At 32.2% G+C, this 26,327-nt stretch overlaps 1 protein-coding gene and 1 long non-coding RNA gene across 3 annotated transcripts in view; both read left to right on the top strand.

Moving 5' to 3' along the window:
- The first annotated feature begins 304 nt into the window (after positions 1–304).
- LOC132720987 (lysosomal alpha-glucosidase-like) overlaps positions 305–26,327 on the top strand; it is a 166,471-nt gene continuing 140,448 nt past the window's right edge. The window contains exons 1-3 of one of the 2 annotated variants that reach the window (XM_060705235.1): positions 305–649; positions 3,070–3,266; positions 22,260–22,446. In XM_060705235.1, the coding sequence (XP_060561218.1) occupies positions 476–649; positions 3,070–3,266; positions 22,260–22,446 (558 nt within the window). In that variant the 5' untranslated portion in view covers positions 305–475. The remainder of the gene's footprint in view (positions 650–3,069; positions 3,267–22,259; positions 22,447–26,327) is intronic. The other variant, XM_060705234.1, reaches the window with a different exon arrangement.
- Positions 3,274–19,447, top strand: LOC132720989 (uncharacterized). The gene is made up of 5 exons (XR_009624411.1): positions 3,274–7,937; positions 10,751–10,827; positions 12,274–12,499; positions 13,143–13,301; positions 18,598–19,447. It is a non-coding gene; the product is annotated as an uncharacterized LOC132720989 (long non-coding RNA).

Here is a 26,327-nt window from a genome sequence, read left to right as displayed (position 1 = left end):
ATACTCACTGAGCCAGTTTTTTCGTCATATGAAGTTTTGTAACAAAAGTTATTAAGTAGTCTCCTTTAAAAATTGATGTATCATTTATTTAAATGGGAACCGTAATATTTTTTTTAACAGCAGCCAGAAAATGTATTATTTTACTGATTTTGATACCCGGTTAATAAGTTTTACTTGCTACAAGTTTTAAGTTTAGCAGGCATGCGTGGTATTTTAACTGGCTAGGAAGTTGCCTATCTCTGTTATCTATGTGTCTTTGTGCAAGTCCAATATCTAGTCTGTATAGACGGGCCTCTTCAGCCGCGAAGTCAGGTGACCTATTATATCACATGATAAAAATATGTCAGAAGCACTTATGTTTGGCTATTTTGCGTATGGACATGAATAAACAAGAGTGAATATACTATTTGAGAATTACGTTTAATTAACGTTCATTGTGCGTTATTAGAAATAGAGCTCTGAAAATTCTGACATAATGGATAGTGAATTTCTCCTCGACCAAAAACCTCAAAGTGAAAGTAGACTAGATCCACATGTAAGAAGTTATGAGACAAAAAGATATTCTTTCATTAAAACTATCGGCACTATATGCGTGGCAGCGATTTTAGGAGCATTTGGAATATATATTTCTATGAACTTGGATGAACTGGTAAAATATTTTTCTTTGATAGATCTACGTTTTATTTAATATACAGTCATCGTAACACACGGGCGTAGCCAATCTCCTACGCAGTGATCTCCCCTTATCAGTACAGAGATTACAAGTGAAAAATTAAAAAATATATTTAGTTTAAGGCGTAGCTAGACTAGAACGTTACTGTACTGGTTTTCTAGCATGAATCTTGAATGTTTTTTTTTTCTCTTTTATTTTTCAATCATAATATACAAACGTTCAAATCATAGTACATGTAATGAATACATAAAAAAATAATGTCAAATCAATGTTATCAGATTATGACAAGTATATTTGTATCTTGACTTAAGATCTTTTTATAAAAGATTTTGACAGAAGAAAATGAGTGCTAAGAAAAACTGATAGTATAAAGTGCATAGTAAGTATGAAAGAGAGAAAAGAAAGTGTATAAAGAAAGGAAAGATAAATAAAGAATGAGAAGAAAAAAAAAGAGAGAGAAAAGATAAAGATTAGTTATGTCCCTTATACTTAGTAAAAAAATATATCTAAAAAAATGGAGAAAATATAATTAATTAAGGAATGGACTAAACGGAGATAAGAATTGAAGATTGTTTCCTTTTCTATTTGTATATGCATAAATTATATGTCTAAATTGTGTGGTTTTGGGGTCTGTAAAAGTTAAGTTTCATTGAAATTTGACCATTTTTCTTCAAAATTTTGTAGATTGTCTTGTATTAATGATATTTCTTTTTCAATTCTAATCATGTAAGAGAGAAATGGCATAAATTTTTCAAAAGTGGGTATATTTTTGCTATATTTCATTTAAATATGAAGTATTTACACAGAATTATGATAAAATTTACAGTGTTATGTTTACCTAATATACCGAAACACACCTGTCTTAAGTTTAGAGGTATTTCATAACCTTTAGAGAATAAAAATGTTTGAATTTTGTTCCAGAAAACTTGTGTTAATTGACATTCCCATATTAAATGTTCAATAGATTCTATCTCCATAGAACAAAAATCACACAAATTGCTAGATGATAATTTGCATTTAAAAAGATATTTATTTGTTGGGACTAAACATATTAAAAATTTGTATTGAAAACTACGAAGATTTGTGTCGATTGTAGACTTAAAAGGTATATTAAATATTGGTTTCCAATCTATTTCATTGTCATTAAATATGTTTTCCCATTTTATGTCATTTCTGAAAAAGGGCCCTCAGAGATACACCCTAGCTTCAGTTCATAAAAGTGGCCATAACTCGATTTCCGTACGGTAAAGTTTGTTTAAATTTTGCGTACAGGTGTACTTTAAGGTATATATCTGACCTATGATTTAAATTTTTCAGTTCCTTATAGTGCCCGTTAGGGTGGTAATACCTTAAGGACGTTTTCGGGAGTTTTCTTATAGACATATAGGCAAAATTAAAACTGTTCCTTAGAATTTCTTTAAACTTGGCATGTTGTTAGAATATGATAACAGAAACATTTTAAGCGGAAAAAAATTGGGGTCTGTCCGTTCGTCCCCATCCGCTATTCTTGTCGGGACTTTGAAACAACAAGAGGTATCAACATGAAATTTTGTGGGTAGATAAATCTCATTAGGTGCAGTGCACAAGAACCATAACTCTGCCTTGCCTAACTTTGGAGTTATTGCCCTTTGTTTATTTTTATACTTGAAACTTTGTCCAGGACATAACTCTAAAAATTCAAGAGATGTCAACATGAAACTTTGTAGGTAGATAGACCTCATTGTGTAGAAGTGCAGTGCTAAAGAACCATAACTATGTCTTGCCTAATTTTGGAATTATTGCCCTTTGTTCATTTTACACTTTGAACTTTGTCTGGGACATAATCTAAAACTATAAGAGATATCAACATGAAACTTTGTAGGTAAATTGATCTCATTAAAAAAGTGCATTGCAAAAGAACCTTAACTTTGCCTTGCTTAATTTTGGAGTTATTGCTCTTTGTTCATTTTTACACTTTGAACATTGTCCAGAAAATAGTTCTGAAAGTATAATAGATATGAACAAGACACTTTGTAGGCAGATAGATCTCATTGGGTAGAAGTGCAGTTCAAAAGAACCATAACTCTGCATTGCCTTATTTTGGTGTTATTGCCTTTTGTTTATTTTTTACACTTTGAACTTTGTCTGGGACACAACAAGAGGTATACTTTTCTGTGTCCAAAACCTATTGGTGGAGCATCACCCGGTTCAACTGGCTCTTGTCTGAATGTTAACAGCATCAACATGATTGACGTACCATCAAAGTCTCCAGACTAATGTCACTGTGATAGAAAATACACCAGATTGAATCTTAGAAAATTTCCTATCTAACTGTGTTTCTTGGGTTTTTTTTTTTTTTTTCAAATTTAAGCTTTGTTGTGTTTTCTGTGCAATTGAGATTTATGTTTTTTTTTCAGAATGAACACAATTTAGAAGCAAATGGAACAAAAACAAGCATAAAACCGCAGAAGATACCATTTACAGATTCACCTTTTTGTTCAGATATACCCCATTCTAGCAGATATGACTGCTGGCCTCAGTCTGATGGGGTCACACAACAAAAGTGTGAAAATAGGGGATGCTGTTGGAGACCCTTTTCTGGAAACTCTCACCGGTAGTGATATTATTAGACCCACATTTTGTGGAAAAAATGTGGAGCTATTGTTATGATCCTTTCATTGGTGTTGGTTAAACTTTTTAGCTCACCTGTCACAAAGTGACAAGGTGAACTTTTGTGATTGATTTTCGTCCGCCGTCCGTCCATTTGGGCTATTTAAGAGAAGTAGGGGGGCCATGTGACTGTAAATAGAACAAAAGAGAACAATAAAGTTCATTCAGTAACAAAAGAATAGGGTGCCATGGCCGCTCTAGTAAACAAAAGAAAATTACAAAACAAATGGCCCCTTAGTCCATTTAAATGACAGTTCAGATATTAAGTAGTGAGTGTCTACCAAGTTTGTTCAAATAAAAGCCATGGGGTAAAAATTGGTCCCACGTTTGGGTCATTGTTTTTCCCTATAAGTGTATAGTTAAAACTTAAAAGATCTTCCTTTATAAAAACCAAAGAGCTAGAGCTTAGATATTTAGCACCAACCTTGTACAAATAAAAGCCATGGGGTTAAAATTATCCTGGCTGGTGGTGGGGGGGGGGTGAGTCATTGATTTTCTTTGCATGTATATATTAGGAACTAATGTTTTTACACATGCACTTTTTCAGATACAAATATAAACATTGTGATATCAGTTTAAGATTTAGATTTTATATCTGCTTTTGTTTACAATATTACTTGTTCCTTTTCATGGAGAATTTCAGGTGAGCATTTTCAGGGCCATCATGGCTCTTTTGTTATTGTTAAGGTCCATTTCAAAAGTGTTCACTTTCAAACTTGGTATACATGTTTACTATCAACATCATAAATATGCAGAGGAAAATACATGTAATCCTAAATTTAATCTGTGCTAAGTTGAACAATATTTTTGTGGTCCATTTCTCAAAATCTAACTGGAATAAAATAACTTGCTCACTATAAAAATTTAAATGCTTTTATCAGGGCTTGGAATCAAAACTGTGTCGTATCCTACAAGATATGTAAACAAACGCCGCCATCTTGGAACGAAAATGTTATGTTTTTGTTAATTACTCTTTTTATTGGAAATGACAGAAAACCAAATATATGTATTAACACGCTCCACTTTTTACCGCTTCGTTTGGTATATGTTGATTGCAGAACTATTTTGTATAACAAAAGTTAAAGCAAACTTGCAACTTGAAGTGGGACATATTTTTTAAGGAGTTTTGTGGATACAATTCAGTTCAATTTGCTATATCCATTGTTTATTTCATTCAGATCAATTATATACTCATTTCATAATTAACCATAAACTTCAAAATATAATTTTACATCATTTACTAAAATTTCATTAACCCATTACTTCATGAGCATTTTGTGAAAAATGGCTGTTTTCATTGAAAAGTCTCCTGTTACAAGTTCAAATTGCTATAAAACTTTTAAAACTGCTTCAATACTAATCAAATTGACTGGACCATTGCCTTTGTAACAACATGCCCAGGCTTAAATTTCCTGTTACCATGGCAATGAGGGGACATCTCAAAATTGCCAAAAATCACTATTTTGCGTTGATTTTTTCCATCAAAATTGATTTCAAAGTGCTGCAACTTCTCAATGGATTGAGATAGAGTCAAATGCTTTTCAGCATTCATTAAATGTTACCTTATAATCGATCTGGGGTCATTTTTAGCCTCTCACAAGTCCAAAATATTCTTAGTGGTGAGGGGGACTGCCGCCCCCCTTCAAACCCCCCAAGGGGGCACATTCCCCTTCAGGCAACCCCCTGATGTATCTTTCGGTTGGGGGGGGCCATGCCGAAAAAGTGGTCACTTTTTTAAACAACATTTCTCAAACAAAAACAAGCATTGAGAGCCTAAATAAGGCATTTTTTCACCATTTTAGACAACAATAAAAGGGGGGGGGGTGAAAAAGCCCTTAAAAGGCGTGTATATCTGGTAACAGGTTAAAAGAAATGTTTATTTTGAAAAAAAAAAATGATTAGTACCAAATGATACGACACAGTTGTATTAATATTGTAGGCTGTATATTGATTGGTTCAGCTATTTGCTTGTGGATTTATTAAGTATTTTTAGAATTATTGCCCTTGACTTATTAAAGATTTGCAATTTTCAACTTATGTCAGAGTTATTGCCCTTTAGATAGTATAAATTTGCAATTTTCAATTTGTGTGGACACAAGTTAAAAATTGCAAATTTTAACTACATCAAGGGCAATAACTTTAAGAAAACAAAATAAATCCACAAGCAAAACCCCAGGTGCATAACTTCACATGCTTAGCAACATTCCTGTAAAGTTTCATGATTCTTGGTCAAATACTTTTTGAGCTACATGCGACACAAGATGAAGTTGAAAATTGCAAATTTTTAGTAAGTCAAGGGCAATAACTCATAAAAAATATTAAATAAGTCCACTAGAAAATACCCAGGTGCACAACTACACATACTGAGCAATATTCCTGTGAAGTTTCATGACTCTAGCTCAAATACTTTTTGAGCTACATGTGACACAAAATAAAAAGGACCGACGGATGGACAGGACGGATAGATGGACGGACCGACCTAAAAGGGTAAATCCCCCTCCTCCTAAAATGGGGGGTACAAAAAGTTGCAATTCTGTCGCTGGGGATAGGGGGTGCTTTGACAGCATACCAACGCTCTTTCTTTACAAAATAATGCTGCGGATATCTACATGTTTGCATACCAAAAATAATTAAAATCTGAGATGTTGTAAAATTTTGGTCGGAAAGTAGATAGCTTCCTTAATATCAAATTATTTTCATAATTGCTCTACAGTATACAAGTTAGAGATCTTCCTTTCGCTCACTGAGAACAAATAACAGGTAGGAAGTGATTTATTTGGACGAATGTGAAGGAGAAGATATGAAAGTGACATTATTAACAAATAATACATGGCCTTGAGGGCAATATGCAAGTTTATGGACTGATTGGTCAGACTGAGGAAGGTATATGGTCCGAAGTGCAGCTGAGGGCAGTATACATTCCGAGGTCTAACCAACCAGTCTGTAAACTTGCATTATGCCCGAAAGGCCATGTTTTATTTGTTATATTATACCGAATCTAAATCCTTTCATCCCTTTTGTTGCTGACATTTTTACTATAATTTACTTTCAAATAATAATATATTTGTTCAGTGTGTGAAATATTTCAAACCCTAGTTGGAATTATTATTAGCTCGACAGAGCCGAAGGCTCAGGGTGAGCTATAAGTATCAAAGTATCAAAGCATCCTTCGTCCGTCGTCATGCGTCAACAATCGTCTTCTTTTCTGAAACTGCTGAGCAGATTTACTTCAAATTCAATCTGTAGCATCCTTGTGACAGTCGCACTTGAATTTGCTCATGTCATTTCAATTGGCCCCTTTTAGGGGTCAACAGAGCTAAAAATAGAAAAACCTTTAAACATCTTCTACTACAGAACTAATTGATGGATGATCACCAAACTTTGTCTGTAGCATTCTTGGGTAGTCTTTTATCAAGTTTGCTCATATTAATTTGATTGGCCCCTTTTAGGGGTCTCTAGGGCTAAAAATAGAAAAAACCTTTAGACATCTTCTTCTACAGAACTAATGGATGGATGATCACCAAACTTTGTCTGTAGCATTCTTGGGTAGTCTTTTATCAAGTTTGCTCATATTAATTTGATTGGCCCCTTTAGGGGCAGCTAAAGCTAAAAATAGAAAAACCTTTAAACATTTATCTAGAGAACTAATGGATGGATGATCACCAAACTTTGTCTGTAGCATTCTTGGGTAGTCTTTTATCAAATTTGCTCATATTAATTTGATTGGCCCCTTTTAGAGATCTCTAGGGCAAAAAATAGAAAAACCTTTAAACGTCTTCTTCTATAGAACTAATGGATGGATGATCACCAAACTTTGTCTGTATCATTCTTAGGTAGTTTTTTATCAAGTTTGCTCATATAAATTTGATTGGCCCCTTTTAGGGGCCGCTAAAGCTAAAAATAGAAATACCTTTAAACATCTATTTCTACAGAACTAATTGATGGATGTTCACCAAACTTTGTCTGTAGCATTCTTGGGTAGTCTTTTATCAAATTTGCTCATATTAATTTGATTGGCCCCTTTGAGGAGGCTCTAGAGCTAAAAATAGAAAAACCTTTAAACGTCTTCTTCTATAGAACTAATTGATGAATGATCACCAAATTTTGTCTGTAGCATTCTTGGGTAGTCTTATATCAAGTTTGCTCATATTATTGTGATTGGCCCCTTTTAGGGGCAGCTAAAGCTAAAAATAGAAATACCTTTAAATGTCTATTTCTACAGAACTAATTGTCTGTAGCATCCTTAGGTATGCTGTTATCAAATTTGCTCATATTAATTTGATAATATTAATTGGGTCGCTTGCGCATGCGCATAGCGAGCCAAAGTTATAAGCTACATCTCAAGCTTATGGCGAACCGAATTTTGGCTGAAATATACTTGCATGTAGTAAATAGTTCTGTATGGTCGGTAACAAGTTAGAAAATCCGTACCTTCATTCACTACAGGAGGGTTATCATACATTTTGAAATGTATCTTGATATCGAAAATTACAGTAAATTTGGGCTGTGTACAGAAAAAATATCAATGCGCGATTGAATCACGTGACAGGTCACTGGGGTCAGCCATATTTTTTCGATGTAAACATTTCGTCATCCAGGATATTTTGAAGAAATTGTAAGTTCTTTAGTAATTTTGACAGTTAGCTCGATCAAATAAGAAAGACTTTATGAAACTGAGCCACCCGTGTGAGATTTGTTAATAAAATTTGTCCCAATTTAGTGACGATTCCCCCCACCTAAAATTAACATTTTTAAAATTCATTTGGATTAAAAAAAATTTATGGTTTGCGTATTTTTGGCATTTGTTTAGTATATCCTTTATATTTAATAGATATCAGATAAAGGTTTAACAGAACTAACTTTTTAAAAATTTTTAATTTTTTAAAAATTTTTTGGGTTTTTAAAAAAAAAATTTTTTTTTTAAATATTTTTTTGGGGTTTTTTTTTGGGGTTTTTAAAAAAAATTTTTTTTTTTTTAAAAATTGAAAAAAGTTTTTTTTACCCCAAAAACTTTTTAAAATTTTCCTTTTTTTAAAAAAAAGGGTTTTTTTAAAAAGGGAAAAAAAAAATACCAAAAAAAATTTTTTTGGGTTTTTTGGGGAAAAAATTTTTTTTTGGGGTTTAAAAAGTTTTTTTTTGTTAAAAAAGGGGTTTGGCGTCCCAAAACCCCCCAAATTAAAAATTTTTTTTTTTAAAATAAAAATTTTTTTTTTTTAAAAAAAAAGGGGGGGAAAAATTTTTAGGGGTAAAAAAAAGGGGTTTTTTTTTAAAAAGGGTTTTGGAAAATTTTTTTTAAAAAAAAGCCCTTTTTTGGGTTTAAAAAAAATTTTTTTTTCCCCAAAAAAAAAAAAACCCCAAATTTTTTTAAAAACCCCGGGGGTTTTTTTGGGGTTTTTTTTTTTTTTTTTTGGGGGAAAATTTTTTAAAAGAAAAAGGGAGGGGGTTTTTTTTAAAAAAATTTTTTTTTTTTGGGGGCCCCAAAAATTTAAAATTTTAAAATTAGGGGAAAAAAAAAAAATTTTTAAAATTTTTTTTTTTTAAAAATAAAATTTTTAAAAAAAAAAGGGGAAAAAAAACCCCCAAAAAAAAAATTTTTAAATTTTTTTTGGGTTTGGGGGTTTTTAAAACCCAAAAAAATTTTGGGGGGGAAAGGGGGGTTTTTTAAAACTTTTTTTTTTTTAAAAATTTTGGGCCCCCCCCCCCCGGGGGGAATTTTAAAAAAAAATTTTCAAAAAAATTTTTTTTTTTTAAAAAAAAAAAAAAAAGGGGGTTTTTGGCCAATTTGTTTTTTAAAAAAATTTTTTTTTAAATTAAATTTTTTTTTTTGGAAAAAATTTTTTTTTAAAAAAATTAAAATTTAAGTTTTTTAAAAAAATTTTTTTTGGGGGGGCCCCCCAAACTTTTTTTTAAATTAAATTTTTTAAAACCCCCTTTTTTTTTTTTTCCCCCCCGGGGGAAAAAAAAAAAAAAATTTTTTTAAAAAAAACCCTTTTTTGGGGGTTTTTTTTTTTAAAAAAATTTTGGGAATTTTTAAAATTTTTTTTTGGGGGGAAACTTTTTTTTTTTCCCCTCCAAAAAATAAAAATTTTTTAAATTTTTTTTTAAAATTTTAAAAAATTTTTCCTTTTTTTTAAAAAAAAATTTTCCGTTTTTTTCCTTTTTTTTTTTTCCCCCCCAAAAATTTTGGGGGAAAAATTTTTTTAAAATTTCCGTTTTTAAGGAAAATTAAAAAAACCCCCCAAAATTTTTAAAAAAAAAGGGGGGCCCTTTTTTTTGGGGGGGTTTTTTTTAAAAAGGGGAAAAAAACCCCCAAAAAAAAAAATTTTTGGGGGTTTTTTTCCAAAAAAAAACCCCCCCCCAAATTTTTTTTGGGAAAAAAGGGTTTTTCCCCCAAAAAAAAAATTTTTTTTTTTTTTAAAAAAAAAAAATTTTTTTAAAAAAAAAAAAATTTTCCCCCAAAAAAAAAATTTTTTTTTTTTTTTTTTAAAATTTTTTGGGGTTTTTTTTTTTTTTCTTTACAAAAAACAAAAAATTCCAAAAAAAAAATTTTTTTAATAAAAATTTCCCTTTTTTTTTTTAAAAAAATTTTTTTTTTTAAAAAAATTAAAAGGAAAAAAAAAAACCCAAAAAAAATTATTTTAAAAAAAAAATTTTTTAAAAAAAATTTTTTTTTTTAAATTTTCCTTTAAAAAATTTTTTTTTGGGGGGTTTTTTTTAAAATTTTTTTTTTTTTTTTTTTCCAAAAAATTAAAAAAAATTCCAAAAAAAAAAAAAAAAAATTTTTTTTTTAAAAAACCTTTAAAATTTTTTTTTAAAAAAAAAATTTTTTTTAAAAAAAAAAATTTTTTTTTTTATTTTTTATTTAACCTTTTTATTTTTTTTTTTTAAAAGGTTTTGGGTTTTTAAATTTAAAAATTTTTTTTTTTGGGGAAAAAATTTTTTTTAAATTTTTTAAAATTTTTTTTTTTTTTGGGGTTTTTTTTTTTAAATTTTTTCCCCCCTTTTTTTTTTTTATTTTTGGGAAAATTTTTTAAAAAAAACCCCCAAAAAAAAATTTTTTTTTTTTTTTTTAAAAAAAAAAAAAATTTTTTTTTAAATTTTTTTTTTTTTTTTTAAAAAATTTGGGTTTTATATAACAATTTGATATATGTGATAAAATTGTATGTGTATATGTCTATTCCCTGAATAAATCGATACGATATTATAAACATGTATGATATTGTCTTAAGGTCAACATTTTACTTGCTTATGATTTGTTCCAATAGTTTGATGCATTGACCTGTTTTGAGTTGGTATATATACATGTACATGATGTAGCTGATTTGACTATTAAGCCAAATGATTAATTTAGATAACTATAAGTTGGGAATGCTTTATTGTTGATATGAAAATCATATAAATGCTAAATAAGAAATGCATTTATTTCAGGTGTGTGATATAACAAACTGTTGTGTGAGGTTTTTAATGTGACATGGTCAAGACATACTATGATAGTATTGTGCAGTGTAAGTTCTCTTTAGATGTTTGTTTATAAGAAAAACCCACATTTATTTTATTGAGCTCTGGAAAATTTTGAACACATATTTGACTTAGTAGTCAAATTTAAGAACAACACTACTGTCATGGAAGTATTTCCTGTACAAAAGCAGTATACCAGCTTTTTTTGCAATAAATGCTGTTGTTTTTTCATTGTGTCCAGAATGATATGCACATACTATTAAGAAATATATTCAGAAATACATTGAAAATTGTATATTTGTACTATTCTTATTCTATTCTTCCCGATACATATATGAATCAAAAGCTCGGCAACACTGTTCATTTTTGGGACATTTTACAATATTTCTTGGAAAACAGAGCGAGTGCATGATCTGAAATTTTTGCATATAGGTTTTTTTGCCAAGATCTACATCAAATAGAATATCATATTATCAATCTTGAAAAATTATTCCCATTTCCTGGTCATGTCAAAAGCCTCTCAGTGGAGTCCGTTTAAGTAATTCATATATGACATTGACCTTAATTAGATGACTGACCATCAAGATCAAATACTGAATTTAACTTATTGTCATATTGTTAATATTTATTTGTTTTGTGTTCGCATATATATTTATAAAGAAGAATTCCTTGAAAAATATTTACCTCATTTTGACTGGAAAAGTACATATATTATAACAACCTTAGAATTCAGCCACCAGAGGCAATTAATGCTAAAGGTAGTAATAAGAGTATGAGTCTGAAGTTTACAATATTTATGATTTCTCTTTGGTTACCGAGAGAAACAGTTTTCCTTTTTGTATTTTATTATATTGAAAAATGTATAATTTGCTATCAAGTTGTGTGTAACTAAATGTGTAGTACATTTTACATTATTTTCTGTTCTTAGTAATTAATCTATAGAGTAAGTGTATAGGTAAAAGAATCTCTGGTAAAAAATATTGAAAATCTGAAAAGCACATATAATGTGTCAGAGATAAATAATTTTGTAATTATTTAGAAAGGTCAAATATGTGTTCAATAATGTTTTAATGATGTATTTAGAGCATTTTAAATGTTTAACAAATGAAAAGAGTACCACTGAACAAACATGATGTGTTGTAAAGGTAGCAAAATGTGAGCAAAGTATTATTTGACTTCCATACAAAATACTGAATTAATGTAATTATACCAATTGCCAGATAATTTATCTACATGTACATGGTCAATGAGTACATGTAACTATTTGAGAACTGCAACAAGATATGTAAAAGGAAAGTTTGAAAAATAAAAATGTTATCTTTTCTAAGGCTTAATGGACCTTTAAAAAGTTATTATTTTAATATATATTTAACACAGATATCATATGTGCAGGAAAAATTGTGGTTAAATGATATAACTTGCCTATTTAACACTGATTACTTGTGCATGATCTTTAATATAAGACATTAAATTTTGTTCTCCTTTTTTTTTAGATGACTTCTGTCATGTTACTGTTTGATAACAGTGAAGGTACAGTAGGTTCAGACAAGTTATATACATGTATACAGGACAAGACAGCACAAACCGGCAGTTTGTTATAACAGCAAAAAGTGATGAAGTTTCAGCCATGATGATGATGATGATGATCCTATTTATAAATTCTTTGCAATTATCTGTAAGGAAGAGGTTTCTGCTGCAGAGAAGAAAAAATTCATACAGGTTTGTCATTTTTTCAATAATAAATTTAGGTCTGTTGTTGATTGCATGTACAGTAAAGGTCTTTCCTTATCATAAGGTTCTAAGGTATGTCATCTTGTGGTAATTACTGATCCCTTAGTAATTAATTACAGTCATCAAACTTTTTAAACATGTTTACTGTAATCACTTGTTGCATGGTGCATATGCCTGAGGCCCAGTATTTTGTGACAAATATCATCATGTTTTACTATTAGATTATGTGGAAAATGATTAATAAATGAATTACAGTTTTAGGGTTTTTCCAAATTTTCAATTTGCACCGATCTTGTTGTACATCAGGATTTTACTTTCTAATGTTTGACTGATATCATTGCAGACCTTTACTAATTCAAAATCATGACAAAGTATTTAAAATTATAAGTCTCCTTTCCAGAATTACATTAATTCATTGTAGGACTAGTAATCATACAAAAAAATATATATTATTGTAAACATGTTACACTAGAAAATTAAAAAAATGAAATGTATGCTCATCCATTCAAAAGTTAAATTTTCAATTATTTTTCTGAAAAACAATAACAGTTTATGCCCTGCTTCTAGTTTCTTGTATTTGAACAAATTATGCTGTTTCATTGTTTTACTAAACCTTGCTCCCACTTTGCAGTAAGAAGTTGCCGCCCACTCTGTTCAAATGAAGCTGTCTGAAGTACCCAGTAGAACAATGTTTTATTTCTGGAACAACTTAATTGAAGTGAAGCTTACTATGTGAAGGAGTTATTTCTGTATTCAAAAGGAAACTTCAGCATACAGAATACCAATTGAGGTATAGTAGTCCACTTTAAATTTTTACTTTTATCCATCTAAAGAAAGCATGAGATACAAAAAATAAGCGATAATAATCCCCAAACTAAACGAGACTTACCTTGGTAAAGTTGAAGTTTGGTTGAGATTTTATTCAGTCATACTGCTACTGGAGGGAATCAAATGAGATGCGCGCCGGACCATGTCGTATAAATCAGTCTTTAAAGCGCAAAAAATTAATGCACTTAACAAAAAATTAAAATACTCATTAACATATCGACCTATTCACAACAGATCAAAAAAGGGAAGGGAATCCATATGAATGGGTGGGATTTGATTCCCTCCAGTAGCAGTATGACTGAATAAAATCTCAACCAAACTTCAACTTTACCAAGGTAAGTCTCGTTTAGTTTGGGGATTTTATTACGTCATACTACTGTCGGTCTCAAATGAGACTTCAAAGCTGTTAAGGGCATTAAGCAATATGAAGTAGGCATAATACTTATATCATAATATTAAAATAAATCAAAATACCTGATAACTGTAATTAAAATTCTGTATACTGTTTCATAAAAATTTATTCTTGAAGTACTGCCCTTGCGAAACTACCCTTGTCTTTATTGATGTGTATAGATTTATCATAAAATTGACCGAAAGTCTTTGTATTAGACCATCCAGCAATTGACAAAATATGTTCTATAGGGACATTTCTTGCTTTTGCTCTAGATGTTGCTTTCCCTCGAATACTATGTGGCTTAAAAATATTAGTATCAATTCCTGAAGCACATAAGACTGTCTTAAGCCATCTACTGACTGTATCCCTTGACACATTATGATATGGTTTAATATAACTAATAAAAAGAGCTGTTATGTTTCCACGAATAGACTGTGTGCGATTTAAGTATTCCTTCAAGACAAAAGTTACACAAAGACGCCTGTCAGGCGGATATGACCTTAACACTGCCTGTGCATTATCAGAACCTGGTCGAGAATGTTTTAAAACATCACTGTACAATAAAATAACAGAATCCTTCTGCTTCTTCATATTTCTTATATCAAGAAGATGAATTGCCTGAGTCCTACAAGCAAGTGTTAATGCAATAAGCATTACTAATTTCAAAGTTAATAACTTCAGTGATAAACTTTTCACTGGCGATAAAGACCTTAAATATTTTAAAACCACTGAAACATCCCATGTTTCTTTATAACGAGGTACAGATGGCCTCAAATTGTAAACACCTTTCATGAATCTTATGACCAACGGATGAGATCCTGCTGCAAATCCATCCACAAGAATGCCAATCGCTGAAAGTGAGCTACGGGCAGTATTAATTCCACTATAACCAATGCCAGATTCAAAAAGTTGAGTTAAAAACTCTAAAACATAATTTACAGAAGAACAAATGGTACTAATTTTCCTCTCATTACAGAACTGAAACCACTTTTTGACTGTTGAGTTATACTGTTTTTGTGTTCTATGTCTCCATGAGGATAAGATAATGTCAACAGTTTTTGATGGAAGTTTTCTTGAAGAGAGAGAACTCCTGATAACTTGCATGCTATTAGCACTATTTTGTCGCTTAAAACATGAGTCTTGTCTGTTCCTGGGAGAATTAGTAATTTTTTCTTGCGTGGAAGAATAACTGGAAAGTCTATCAAAAGATTCATCAAAGGAGTCCACCAATTCTGAGTGGTCCATCGAGGACAAACAATCAAACATGTTGCCTTGTCTAGGCGAATTTTCTGTAGACATCTCATGATCAAACTGAAAGGTGGAAAAATATATGAATATTCAGATGACCAATTTAAAGAAAAAGCATTGACATATTTGGCCTCTGGATCTGGGTACCAAGATACAAATTTATCTATTTGTTTGTTAAGCCTCGACGCAAATAAATCAATAGAAGGAGTACCCCATCGATCAATCAATTTCAGAAAAATTGTTCTATCTAGCATCCACTCTACATTTTCATTAAATTTACGAGAACAAATATCAGCTACATTAGTTCTTCCTGAAATATAAGAGGCTGACAACCAAATACTTCTATCTATACACCACAACCAAATTTGCTTTGCAAGATCATTACATAACATAGACTTAATTCCACCCATTGCATTTATGTAAGACATTGCACAAGTATTGTCAGTTTGAATTCTGATGTGAACATTTCTCATGTCTTTACAAAATGCTTTCAATGCATAATAAATAGCCAAAGTTTCTAAATAATTTATGTGGTTATCAGCTTCTTTTTCTGTCCATCTACCACCAATTGACAAATTATCTTTCACCGCCCCATATCCATGAGACGAAGCATCGGTGGTTATAAAAACAGAAGGACTATCATGAGTAATATGTCTCTTTTGTGAATGCAAATTACAAATCCACCAAAGTAACTCAGATTTCATAGACAGAGATATCTGCATAAAAGCATCAAAATTACCAAAATTTATCTTCAACTGCTCAATTTTCTGCCATTCAATGTGCCGATAATGCAACGGCCCATACTCAACTGCAGAAAAACTTGCAACTAATAAACCTAATACTCTGGCCACTTTCCTTATAGGAACACTTTCTCGTGACCAGATATATAAGCACTCAGAAACTATTTCAGCAACTTTTTCTGCTGGTAAAGTTACAAACATAGTTTAGAGTCAATATCAAATCCTAAAAACCGTATCTTTTGTGTAGGGACCAGCACTGATTTCTTATCATGAATAATAAATCCAAGATAGGACATTAAACTCACTGTATCGTCAATATTGTGTTGACAAAGTGAAAAAGTGCTGCCTAGAAGTAAAGAATCATCAATATAACCTGTATTAACATGACCTTTCTGTCTTAATGTTGAGTAAACAGGCTTCATCAGTTTAGTAAATAAACGAGGGGCTGATGAAATACCATTTGGAAGAGCAGTGTATTGGTAAAGTTTGTTTCTCCATAGAAATCTGAGATACTTTTGATGATCTGGTGCAATATGAACAGTATAATATGCCAATTTAAGGTCAACAGAAGCCATAAAATCTCCTTTATTAATTAATTTAATGGCAGACTCAAAAGTGTCCATTTTGAAATGATAATAAGTAATTTGCTTATTTAATTCTTTTAAATTTAAAATCATTCTGGCTTCGCCATCTTTCTTTGGCACTGTAAAAATTGGAGAGATAATTTCACCATCTTCATGATTCACTTCAATTAAAACTTTCAGTTTTAACAATTTATCAATTTCATTATCGATAACTTCTTGTTCTTTAAGCGAAAAAGAATTACAAATTGTGTTTTTTAAACAAAAATCATCAGGATCAAAATTTGACTCAAATTCTAGATGGCAATGCTCAACAATATCTAAAATATTTTGATCTTGGGTAATATCTCTCCAATTTTTCACAAAATATCTCAATCTACCTGCTTCAAACTGACTCACCTTATCAATATTTATTTCTTGCTGCGGTCTTCTTGGTAGTTTTTTGGAAATCTAAATGCACCACCATTTCCACGACCACGGCCCCTCTTCATTACTCTGCCACGGTAAACACCTCTCAAAGGAAAACGACCTCTGGCACGAGCATTAGGATATCTACCCCTCATTCTTGAACCCATGCGATTGATGTCTTGAATTTCCTTAACATGCTTGCTCACATCATCACCATATAATAAATCTGTATATTTCTGAGAGGCAGAACATAAATAATGATACTCTTTGTTCAGATCAGTTTTGTGAGTCTCTTTTCTTCTTATGTTAATTAATTTATTTGCCTGACCTAATAAACCTAAAGCATCTGTCCCAGATTCAATTTCATATCCAGATAGTCTGTCTGAAGCCAAATTCAGAACCTTGGTAACAATGGCAGCAGCTTTAACAATAGATTCTTGTATAGACTGCATCTTAGCATCAATAGTCTGCATATGGGGAGATAATAAGTTCCAAACAAGACTATTTACTCTTGTTTTCGATAATGCTGTACAATTTTCTGGACGAGATGTCTCTTTCATGAGCAAGGCAAACTTATCATCAGAAATACCCTCACGAAACACATTATTAACCAAATTTGCTAAATCGGTGTCAACCTCGTCATCGACGGTTTCCAACAAATCATACTTGGAACAAACACCTTTAAAAGCCCCGGATGACCCCTGTTTGTTAATCTGCACTGACTGATCAGAAGGATGTTTATCTATATTACTACATATTGGATCAGTAACTCCCAAATCAGCATCGCCGAAATGGTCTTCCTCATCATGATCATTATAATAATCAACTGGAGTTTCCTCACAAAATGATAACATTTGGGACTCCAAAGACCTCAAATGGATATCTTGGGCTTTCTGATTTTTATTAATAGAGTTCAAAATACCCATCAGTTCTTGGTGAAATTTTTCACTCTGCACATTTTGTTCAGACAAGGAACACAACGAGTTCGAAGCTAACTCAACGGCTGCGTCGTCAAAGTTTTCTTTGTAGATGGGACTTTCGGGGGCTTTTTGACTGAAGTCACATCCACTGGTTTTGTCTGGTGACCATCAGAAACGCTCATATCGGCTAATTTCTGCTTTGCTTTAGCCTTATTGGCCTCACGCACTTCAACTTCGGCCATTACTACCGAAAAGCGTTAGCACTACCACAAACACAACATGTGGTAAAAAATACAAAAATAGTCAAAACCCAAAAAACGTTATTTACAGCGTAAAATAACTAAAAAGAAATAGTTTTACTTTCAAGCCACTACAACGTAATGACAAAATACAAAATAAAAATGTAAAACTAATTTACGACAATGGTCGATAAACCTCGTTTATCGGAGAGAGTAAAAACAACGTCTTTACTCTACTTGTACGATAGGCGCACTGATTTATACGACATGGTCCGGCGCGCATCTCATTTGAGACCGACAGTAGTATGACGTAATAAAATTATTTTCCTGACATCAGAATACACTATGGTTCTGCTTGCAGTTAGAAGTGATGTTCTTTTCTTGTACAGCAGCATTAATTGAAACCAATATTTGTCCTATCATTTAATTGAAAGTAATTGACAATATTCTTGTTTGTTTTTCAGCAGCATTTGTAAAGTTTAAGTCTGAATATCACACCATCCATTGCTTTTGATTTTCTTGTGACCAGAAACTAGCATTTTACATAGTGGTGTAAGCTTACTATGATAATTCATGCAAAGATATGATAAAAAAATTATAGAAGAAATATGTCTTCGATTTCACTGGTAAATTGTAACGTAGTGGAGCACATTGTCTTTATGATGTTGAATATATTCAGTGCCAGATAAACAATAACTTGCAACATGACAAATATATTTTATTTTCAGATATTTGTAGCTTTAGTTATGGGAGAACACAAGATTAATTGAACTGGAATCCCTTCAGAAGTTGACATAGCTAAATTCCACAGTTTAAACTATAAATTGACATAAAATTAATATACATTGGTTTTATTTTATACATGTATCTGTTAATATTTTTGTTTTCCATTATTTCCCAATATTGTTAATTTTGGATAATATAATGCCACAGAAAACTTGTCAGTCTTAGATTATGGCTGTTTAACAAAAACAATCCAGATTGTTCGTCATAACAATGAAATTACAGTTTTGCTTGTTAATAAAGTAATTTACATAAATATTTAATTTTTGTAAGCATGAAGAAATTTGGAACATACAAAGGGTATTTGTTTCTTTTACATGCATGATCCAAATATATTTCATAGAGTGAGAACCAGGTTCAATACCGGTATTTTCATGAATGGCATTGAAAAACATATGCAATGTATAACTTTGCCACAATGTTGGTAAATGGAGGCTGCTATTTTACTGTGACTGAAAGTAGTTCAGATATGACGCCTTATTATGTCCGAGATCTATAGCCCATCATACAAGCCAAAGAGAGCAGATTTTTTTTCTGTGTAGAATCATTAATTTTCAATGTTCATATTTGAAAGTGATTCTGTCATATTTCCTGAATTTCCTTCATGATTTGCAAATATTAATTATCTACTCTTTATTTATCACATTTTTCTGAGAAATAAATGTATTTCCCACAAAATATCTGTTTGTTTATAGGCTTTTCATCCTCATTCAAATAAAGTCTGACTTCTTTTGAAATTATACTTTATTGTGAAATAATCTAAAAGTACTGTCATTTTTTACTGAAAAGCATGTTATAAGTTATGGTGTTCAATTGATTTCTGCAGGACAACTTATGAAGGAAATGAAGTGTGTTGGTAATTGCCATGTTTTATAGTATCAAAAGACAGCTTTTGTTCAATTTTAACAACAATACATTTTTTGATGCAGTTATGCCCCTATTTAGCTCGACTTTTTTAAGTATTGTTACAGTCATCTTGGCATTGTCGAGGTCACCCACAAACTTGTACTTTGATCATTACTTTTTAGCTCACCTGAGCACAACGTGCTCATGGTGAACTATTGTGATCCCCCACCATCAGTTGTCGTGGGTCGTCAAAAATTTCTTTAAACAAATCTCCTCAGAAACCAAAGACTGCACAGTAACCAAACTTTGCAGGAATGACCCTACAGTTAGTGCCCTTTGAAACTTTTGTCCAGTGCATAACTTGAAAACTAGTAGTTGGAATTCAATACCACTTCATACAATGGTCAAGCAAAATGAGAGAAAGTGCAGTGTACAATAACCATTACTCCATCTGCAGTATTTATAGAGTTATTGCCCTTTGATCCTTTTCCTTGTCTTTCTGGACTTATTACAGAGTAATTCAATAAAACTTCATCAATGGTCAACCACATTGAAAGGAAATGCAACATACAAGAACCACAACTTACTATCTTTAATTGCCCACAAACATAACTCTATTTCAATTCTTTTACAAGGTATTCTGTTACATCCTAATGTCCAAAGCAGTCTTGTGTGGGTATTTATCACATTAAGTGATAGTTCTAGTTTTAACTGATCATACTTGACTTATTGTTTTGTGAGAATTTCTGACACTCTCTAGATGAAATTGTGACATTGATAAATCATGTATTCACTATCACTGAAAGTTTATCCCTGATGGAACACTTATTACTAGTATGCATATAAAAAGAAAGATTTTTCAACCATTTTCTTTTCGAGTTGTTTGACACTATCCAGTCTATATGCACATGGGTTAATGATAACTTTAATATCAGATTGATAATAACTCTTATCCCCAAGAATGAGCATGTTTTTCATATGTCTTATAAGTAGATGAAATGAGCCATGTCACGACAAAACCAACATAATGGATTTGCGACCAGCATGGATCCAGACCAGCCTGCGCATCCGCTCAGTCTGATCAGGATCCATGCTATTTACTATCAGTTTCTCTACTTGTTATAGGGTTTGAAAGCGAACAGCATGGATCCTGATGAGACGCGGCTCAAATTATCAATACTTAGTCATTGTTAATAGAGGTCTTGGTTACCTACTTCCAGCTTCTGCTTCAGTCAGTAGTGTACTCTTTAAAATTTATTCAACTTTCAAAGTATTATTTTGAGGATATAAAGCAATTTGATTTTTCGATCTCAACTGAACCACTTGAGAAAAAATACTGATTTTAAGTACTTTTGATAAACCGTGTTGTAATTGTTGGATGTTAATGATAAATCTCCCTGAATTAAATCATATGGCAAAATATTGCACTTTCCTTTGTACTCAGTCATTTCCACTTGAATATGACATGAACTTTTTCAAAAAAGTTGCTAAAGGACAGGAAATTTGGCCTTTCAAGTGATCACCAGCAATATAATGTCATATAAATTTGTCAGCGCAAGCGACCCTCCAGTGCTTTCAGTGCTTTGATTAATTTTAGCGGCCACTAAAGCCAAAAATAGAAAAACCTTTGAACATCATCTATCATCTACTGAAATAATTGATAGATGATCACCAAACTTTGTAGCATTATTAGGTAGTCTTTTATTAAGTTTGCTCATATTAATTTGAATGGCTCAAATTTAATATCAGAAAATATTGACAATGGATAATTTCCAACACTGAAAAGCAATTGTTTCTGGTGAGCGACTCAGGGCCATCATGGCCCACTTGTTATTATTTTCAAGCGATACAGCAAAAAAAACATGCTCTTCTTTTGTTATTCAATTTTTGTTAATCAAATTAAACAGGCAAAAAAACTTTAAGATTTAATATGACATCATCCAGTCCATATAAGAATTATGGACCGCCCCCGGTCTGTATGCGGTTTATGGACCGGATGAAGTCATATTAAATATAGAAGGGCGTATGCAAATGAGGTATAATATAAGATATTAAATGTAGCATTTAAATTGAAGTTTATATTAATATTGCTGTTTGTAGGTTTATATTAATATTGCAGTTTAAAGCTGTATATTATCAAAACTAAATTTTTGTTTTGGTTGATTATGATGATTTAATCTTCATTTATTTGCATAATGTCTATACATAAGCTGAGACATTGATCTTCCTTTTGCTAACTGTGAACCTGACGAAAGTGACTTACAGAATATCAAATATAGCGTTTAAACAGTTGAATATTAATACTGCAGTTTGAAGAAAGTACAGTAAATATGTTACATGTATATATTTTGTATAAATATTAATGTATCATGAAAATCATTATGTCCTGATGTTCAGAGCAAATATATATTTTAAAATATATTATCACTATACAACAACATTGATATTGAATAGCCATGTAGATTATCTTGCTCAATTGTTTTACGTGTTGTAATAATATTTCGCACCCAATTTAATTGACAGTAATCACGTGTAAATCCCATGTGTATGACAATGTATTTGAAAATAAATATTATTAGTTTCCAATTATATATGTCTACAAACTGCAATTTTCCTATAAAATTCTATCAAAATGCTATAATTCATATTTTTAAAGTCAGTTTTGATCACTTTCGTCAAAAAGTCACTTTTGTATTTTAGGCAATATACTGAATTTTTGATGATGATTTTATTTATGTGATATCTGTTGTTTATTTACTAGGCTTGGTGGTGTTCCATTTTGTTTCTTTCCAAGTGGTTACGAAGGTTACCAAGTGACAAGTTTACAGAAGTCAGATACAGGAATGAAGGTGAAGTTACAGCTGTCCCAACCAACAGTCTGGCCTGGCGATGTACAGCAAGTTGCCCTAGATGTTATATATGATACTCCTACAAGGCTTCATTTTAAGGTGAGACATAAAAGAGATGTTTGTTTTTTGCTTACTCCATATTAAAAAATAATAATTATTCGGCTGTTAACTTTGAACAAGATGTTTGATATACTGCGGAATGACACAATTAATTTTGCGAATCATCAATAAAAACAAAAGGATATAAAAATATTTACATTTATCAGCTTTACACTCCATGACCAATTTTCCTCAAATGGAAAGACAATGTTTTCTTATCTACGTATATATATAATGGACTGTGTAACTGTCTGTATATAGGTTTTCAAGATTTGATATTGTGGAACCAGGCTCAAAATAAATCATGCGTAAACATAGCAAAGATAAACCTAAAGGGGAATATGCTCGTCCATATGGTCTCTTTCTGATGGCGAGGGTAAACAAATCCAAATACACACAAAAGGGTCACTGTTTCATATGGAACAAAACACATTGGTGTTGCATTGGATTGTAATAAAATCATCTGAATTTTTCAATCTATCCGTTCCTTTTAGAAAATAGGAAATAAGTTTGTTTTGTAGAAATTTAAGTGTTTATATTTAAAAGTTTTGTATTTTTAGCTCGACTTTTAAAAAAAAAAGAAATAGAGGTAATTGTTATCGTTGCCGTTGCAGTTGCCGTCCGCAAACATGTATGTTGATCAGAACTTTTTAAGTTCTTGGTGTATTGTCTTCATACTTGACCACAACAACCCTTAGGACAATACCTTTTAGTAGACCAGGCTAACCTTCATCTATAAATGACCTTGACCTTCAAGGTTAAATGTCTAAATTTTGCTTGTTTTTCACTGATTTTTGCTATTATAACTTTGTTATCTTTTAATGGATTGTCTTGAAACTTGAACATAATAATCTTTTTAGGATAGACCTTCAAGGTGACCAGACAGAGGTCAAATATCTAAATTTTGCTTGTTTCTTGCATTTAGAGGCAATAATTATGTTATTGTCCCCCGCCTTTTCGAAGAAAAAAGGGGGATATAGAAATAGGCTCCGTCCGTCAGTCCGTCCGTCCCATCCGTCCGTCCGCACTACCGAATAGGGATAGAGGGCCATCTAACTGTAAACAGAACAAAAGAGAACAATAGAGTTCATTCCGTAACAATAGAGTAAGGGGCCATTGGCCCTCTATTAAACAATAGAAAATAACAAAAGAAATGGCCCTTTATTCCAATTCGGCCGGACGTCCGTCCGTCCGTCCGTCACACTTTAGTGTCCGGTCCATAACTTTTATGAAAGGAATTTGAAATAACTTGGCACAAATGTTTATTATAATAAGACGATGTGTCATGCGCAACAACCAGACCCTTACCTCCAGGGTCAAGGTCACACTTGCTCATTCAAGGTCAACATTACCTATTTGAGGGTATATGTCGTGTCCGGTCCATAACTTTCTTATCTATGAAGGGATTTTGTAAATACTTCCCATAATTGTTCACAATAATCAGACGATGTGTCATGCGCAAAAACCAGTCACCTACCTTCAAGGTCAAGGTCACACTTGGAGGTCAAATATTAACATAGTCTGTTACAGGGAATATTTTGTGTCCGGTCCATAACTTTGTCATTTTTCAAAGGAATTTGAAATTACTTGGCACAAATGTTTGTTATAATTAGACGATGTGTCATGCGCAACAACCAGACCCGTACCTTCAGGGTCAAGGTCGTACTTGCTCATTCAAGGTTAACATTGTCTATTTGAGGGTATATGTCGTGTCCGGTCCATAACTTTCTTATCTATGAAGGGATTTTGTAAATACTTGCCATAATTGTTCACAATAATTAGACGATGTGTCATGTGCAAAAACCAGTCACCGACCTTCAAGGTCAAGGTCACACTTGGAGGTCAAATATTAACATAGTCTGCTACAGGGTATATTTCGTGTCCGGTCCATAACTTTGTCATTTATCAAAGGAATATGAGATAACTTGGCACAAATGTTTGTTATAATAAGACGATGTGTCATGCGCAACAACCAGACCCATCCCTTTGAGTCAAGGTCGTACTTGCTCATTCAAGGTCAACATTGCCTATTTGAGGGTATATGTCGACTGTCCGGTCCATAACTTTCTTATTTATGAAGGGATTTTGTAAATACTTGCCATAATTGTTCACAATAATCAGATGATGTGTCATGCGCAAAAACCAGTCACTTACCTTCAAGGTCAAGGTCACACTCGGAGGTCAAATATTAACATAGTCTGTTACAGAGAATATTTTGTGTCCGGTCCATAACTTTGTCATTTATCAAAGGAATTTGAAATTACTTGGCACAAATGTTTGTTATAATAAGACGATGTGTCATGCGCAACAACCAGACCCGTACCTTCAGGGTCAAGGTCGTACTTGCTCATTCAAGGTTAACATTGTCTATTTGAGGGTATATGTCGTGTCCGGTCCATAACTTTCTTATCTATGAAGGGATTTTGTAAATACTTGCCATAATTGTTCACAATAATCAGACGATGTGTCATGTGCAAAAACCAGTCACCGACCTTCAAGGTCAAGGTCACACTTGGAGGTCAAATATTAACATAGTCTGCTACAGGGTATATTTCGTGTCCGGTCCATAACTTTGTCATCTATCAAAGGAATTTGAGATAACTTGGCACAAATGTTTGTTATAATAAGACGATGTGTCATGCGCAACAACTAGACCCATCCCTTCGAGTCAAGGTCATACTTGCTCATTCAAGGTCAACATTGCCTATTTGAGGGTATATGTCGTGTCCGGTCCATAACTTTCTTATCTATGAAGGACTTTTGTAAATACTTGCCATAATTGTTCACAATAATCAGATGATGTGTCATGCGCAAAAACCGGTCACCTACCTCCAAGGTCAAGGTCACACTTGGAGGTCAAATATTAACATAGTCTGTTACAGGGTATATTTATACCCCCAAAAACGAAGTTTGGGGGGGTATATAGGAGTCACCCTGTGGTCGGTCGGTCGGTTGGTCGGTCGGGCTGTCGGTCGGTCGGTTGGTCCAGACGTCCGTTGCATTTTCCTTGTCCGGAGCATAACTTGAAAACTAATGGTTGGAATTCAATATAACTACATACAATGGTCAAGCACATTGAGAGGAAGTGCAGTGCACAAGAATCATAACTCTATCTTGACTAATTACAGAGTTATTGCCCTTTGTTACTTTTCCTTGTCCGGGGCATAACTTGAAAACTACTGGTTGGAATTCAAAACAACTTCATACAATTGTCAAACACAATAAGGGGAAGTGCAGTGCACAAGAACCATAACTCTATCTAAAGTAATTACAGAGTTATTGCCCTTTGTTGCTTTTCCATTGCTTTTTTTTTTGACTGTTGCATTTTCCTTGTCCGTGGCATAACTTGAAAACTACTGGTTGCAATTCAATATAACTACATACAATGGTCAAGCACATTGAGAGGAAGTGCAGTGCGTAAGAAACATAACTCTATCTTGACTAATTACAGAGTTATTGCCCTTTGTTACTTTTCCTTGTCCGTGGCATAACTTGAAAACTACTGGTTGGAATTCAAAACAACTTCATACAATTGTCAAACACAATAAGGGGAAGTGCAGTGCACAAGAACCATAACTCTATCTAAAGTAATTACAGAGTTATTGCCCTTTGATGCTTTTCAAATGCCTTCTTTTTTTTGTCGGGAGCATAACTTGAAGACTAATGGTTGGAATTCAATATAACTACATACAATGGTCAAGCACATTGAGAGGAAGTGCAGTACATAAGAACCATAACTCTATCTAAAGTAATTACAGAGTAATTGCCCTTTATTACTTTTCCATTGCTTTCTTTTGTCCGGACCATAACTTGAAGACAAATTGTTGGAATTCATTATAATTCATACAATGGTCCAGCATATTGAGAGGAAGTGCAGTGCA

The sequence above is a fragment of the Ruditapes philippinarum genome, unplaced genomic scaffold (assembly GCF_026571515.1).
Source record: "Ruditapes philippinarum isolate M1 unplaced genomic scaffold, ASM2657151v2 ctg182_1_1_1_1, whole genome shotgun sequence".
Taxonomy (NCBI): domain Eukaryota; kingdom Metazoa; phylum Mollusca; class Bivalvia; order Venerida; family Veneridae; genus Ruditapes; species Ruditapes philippinarum.
This window is presented reverse-complemented; position numbering and strand designations above follow the sequence as displayed.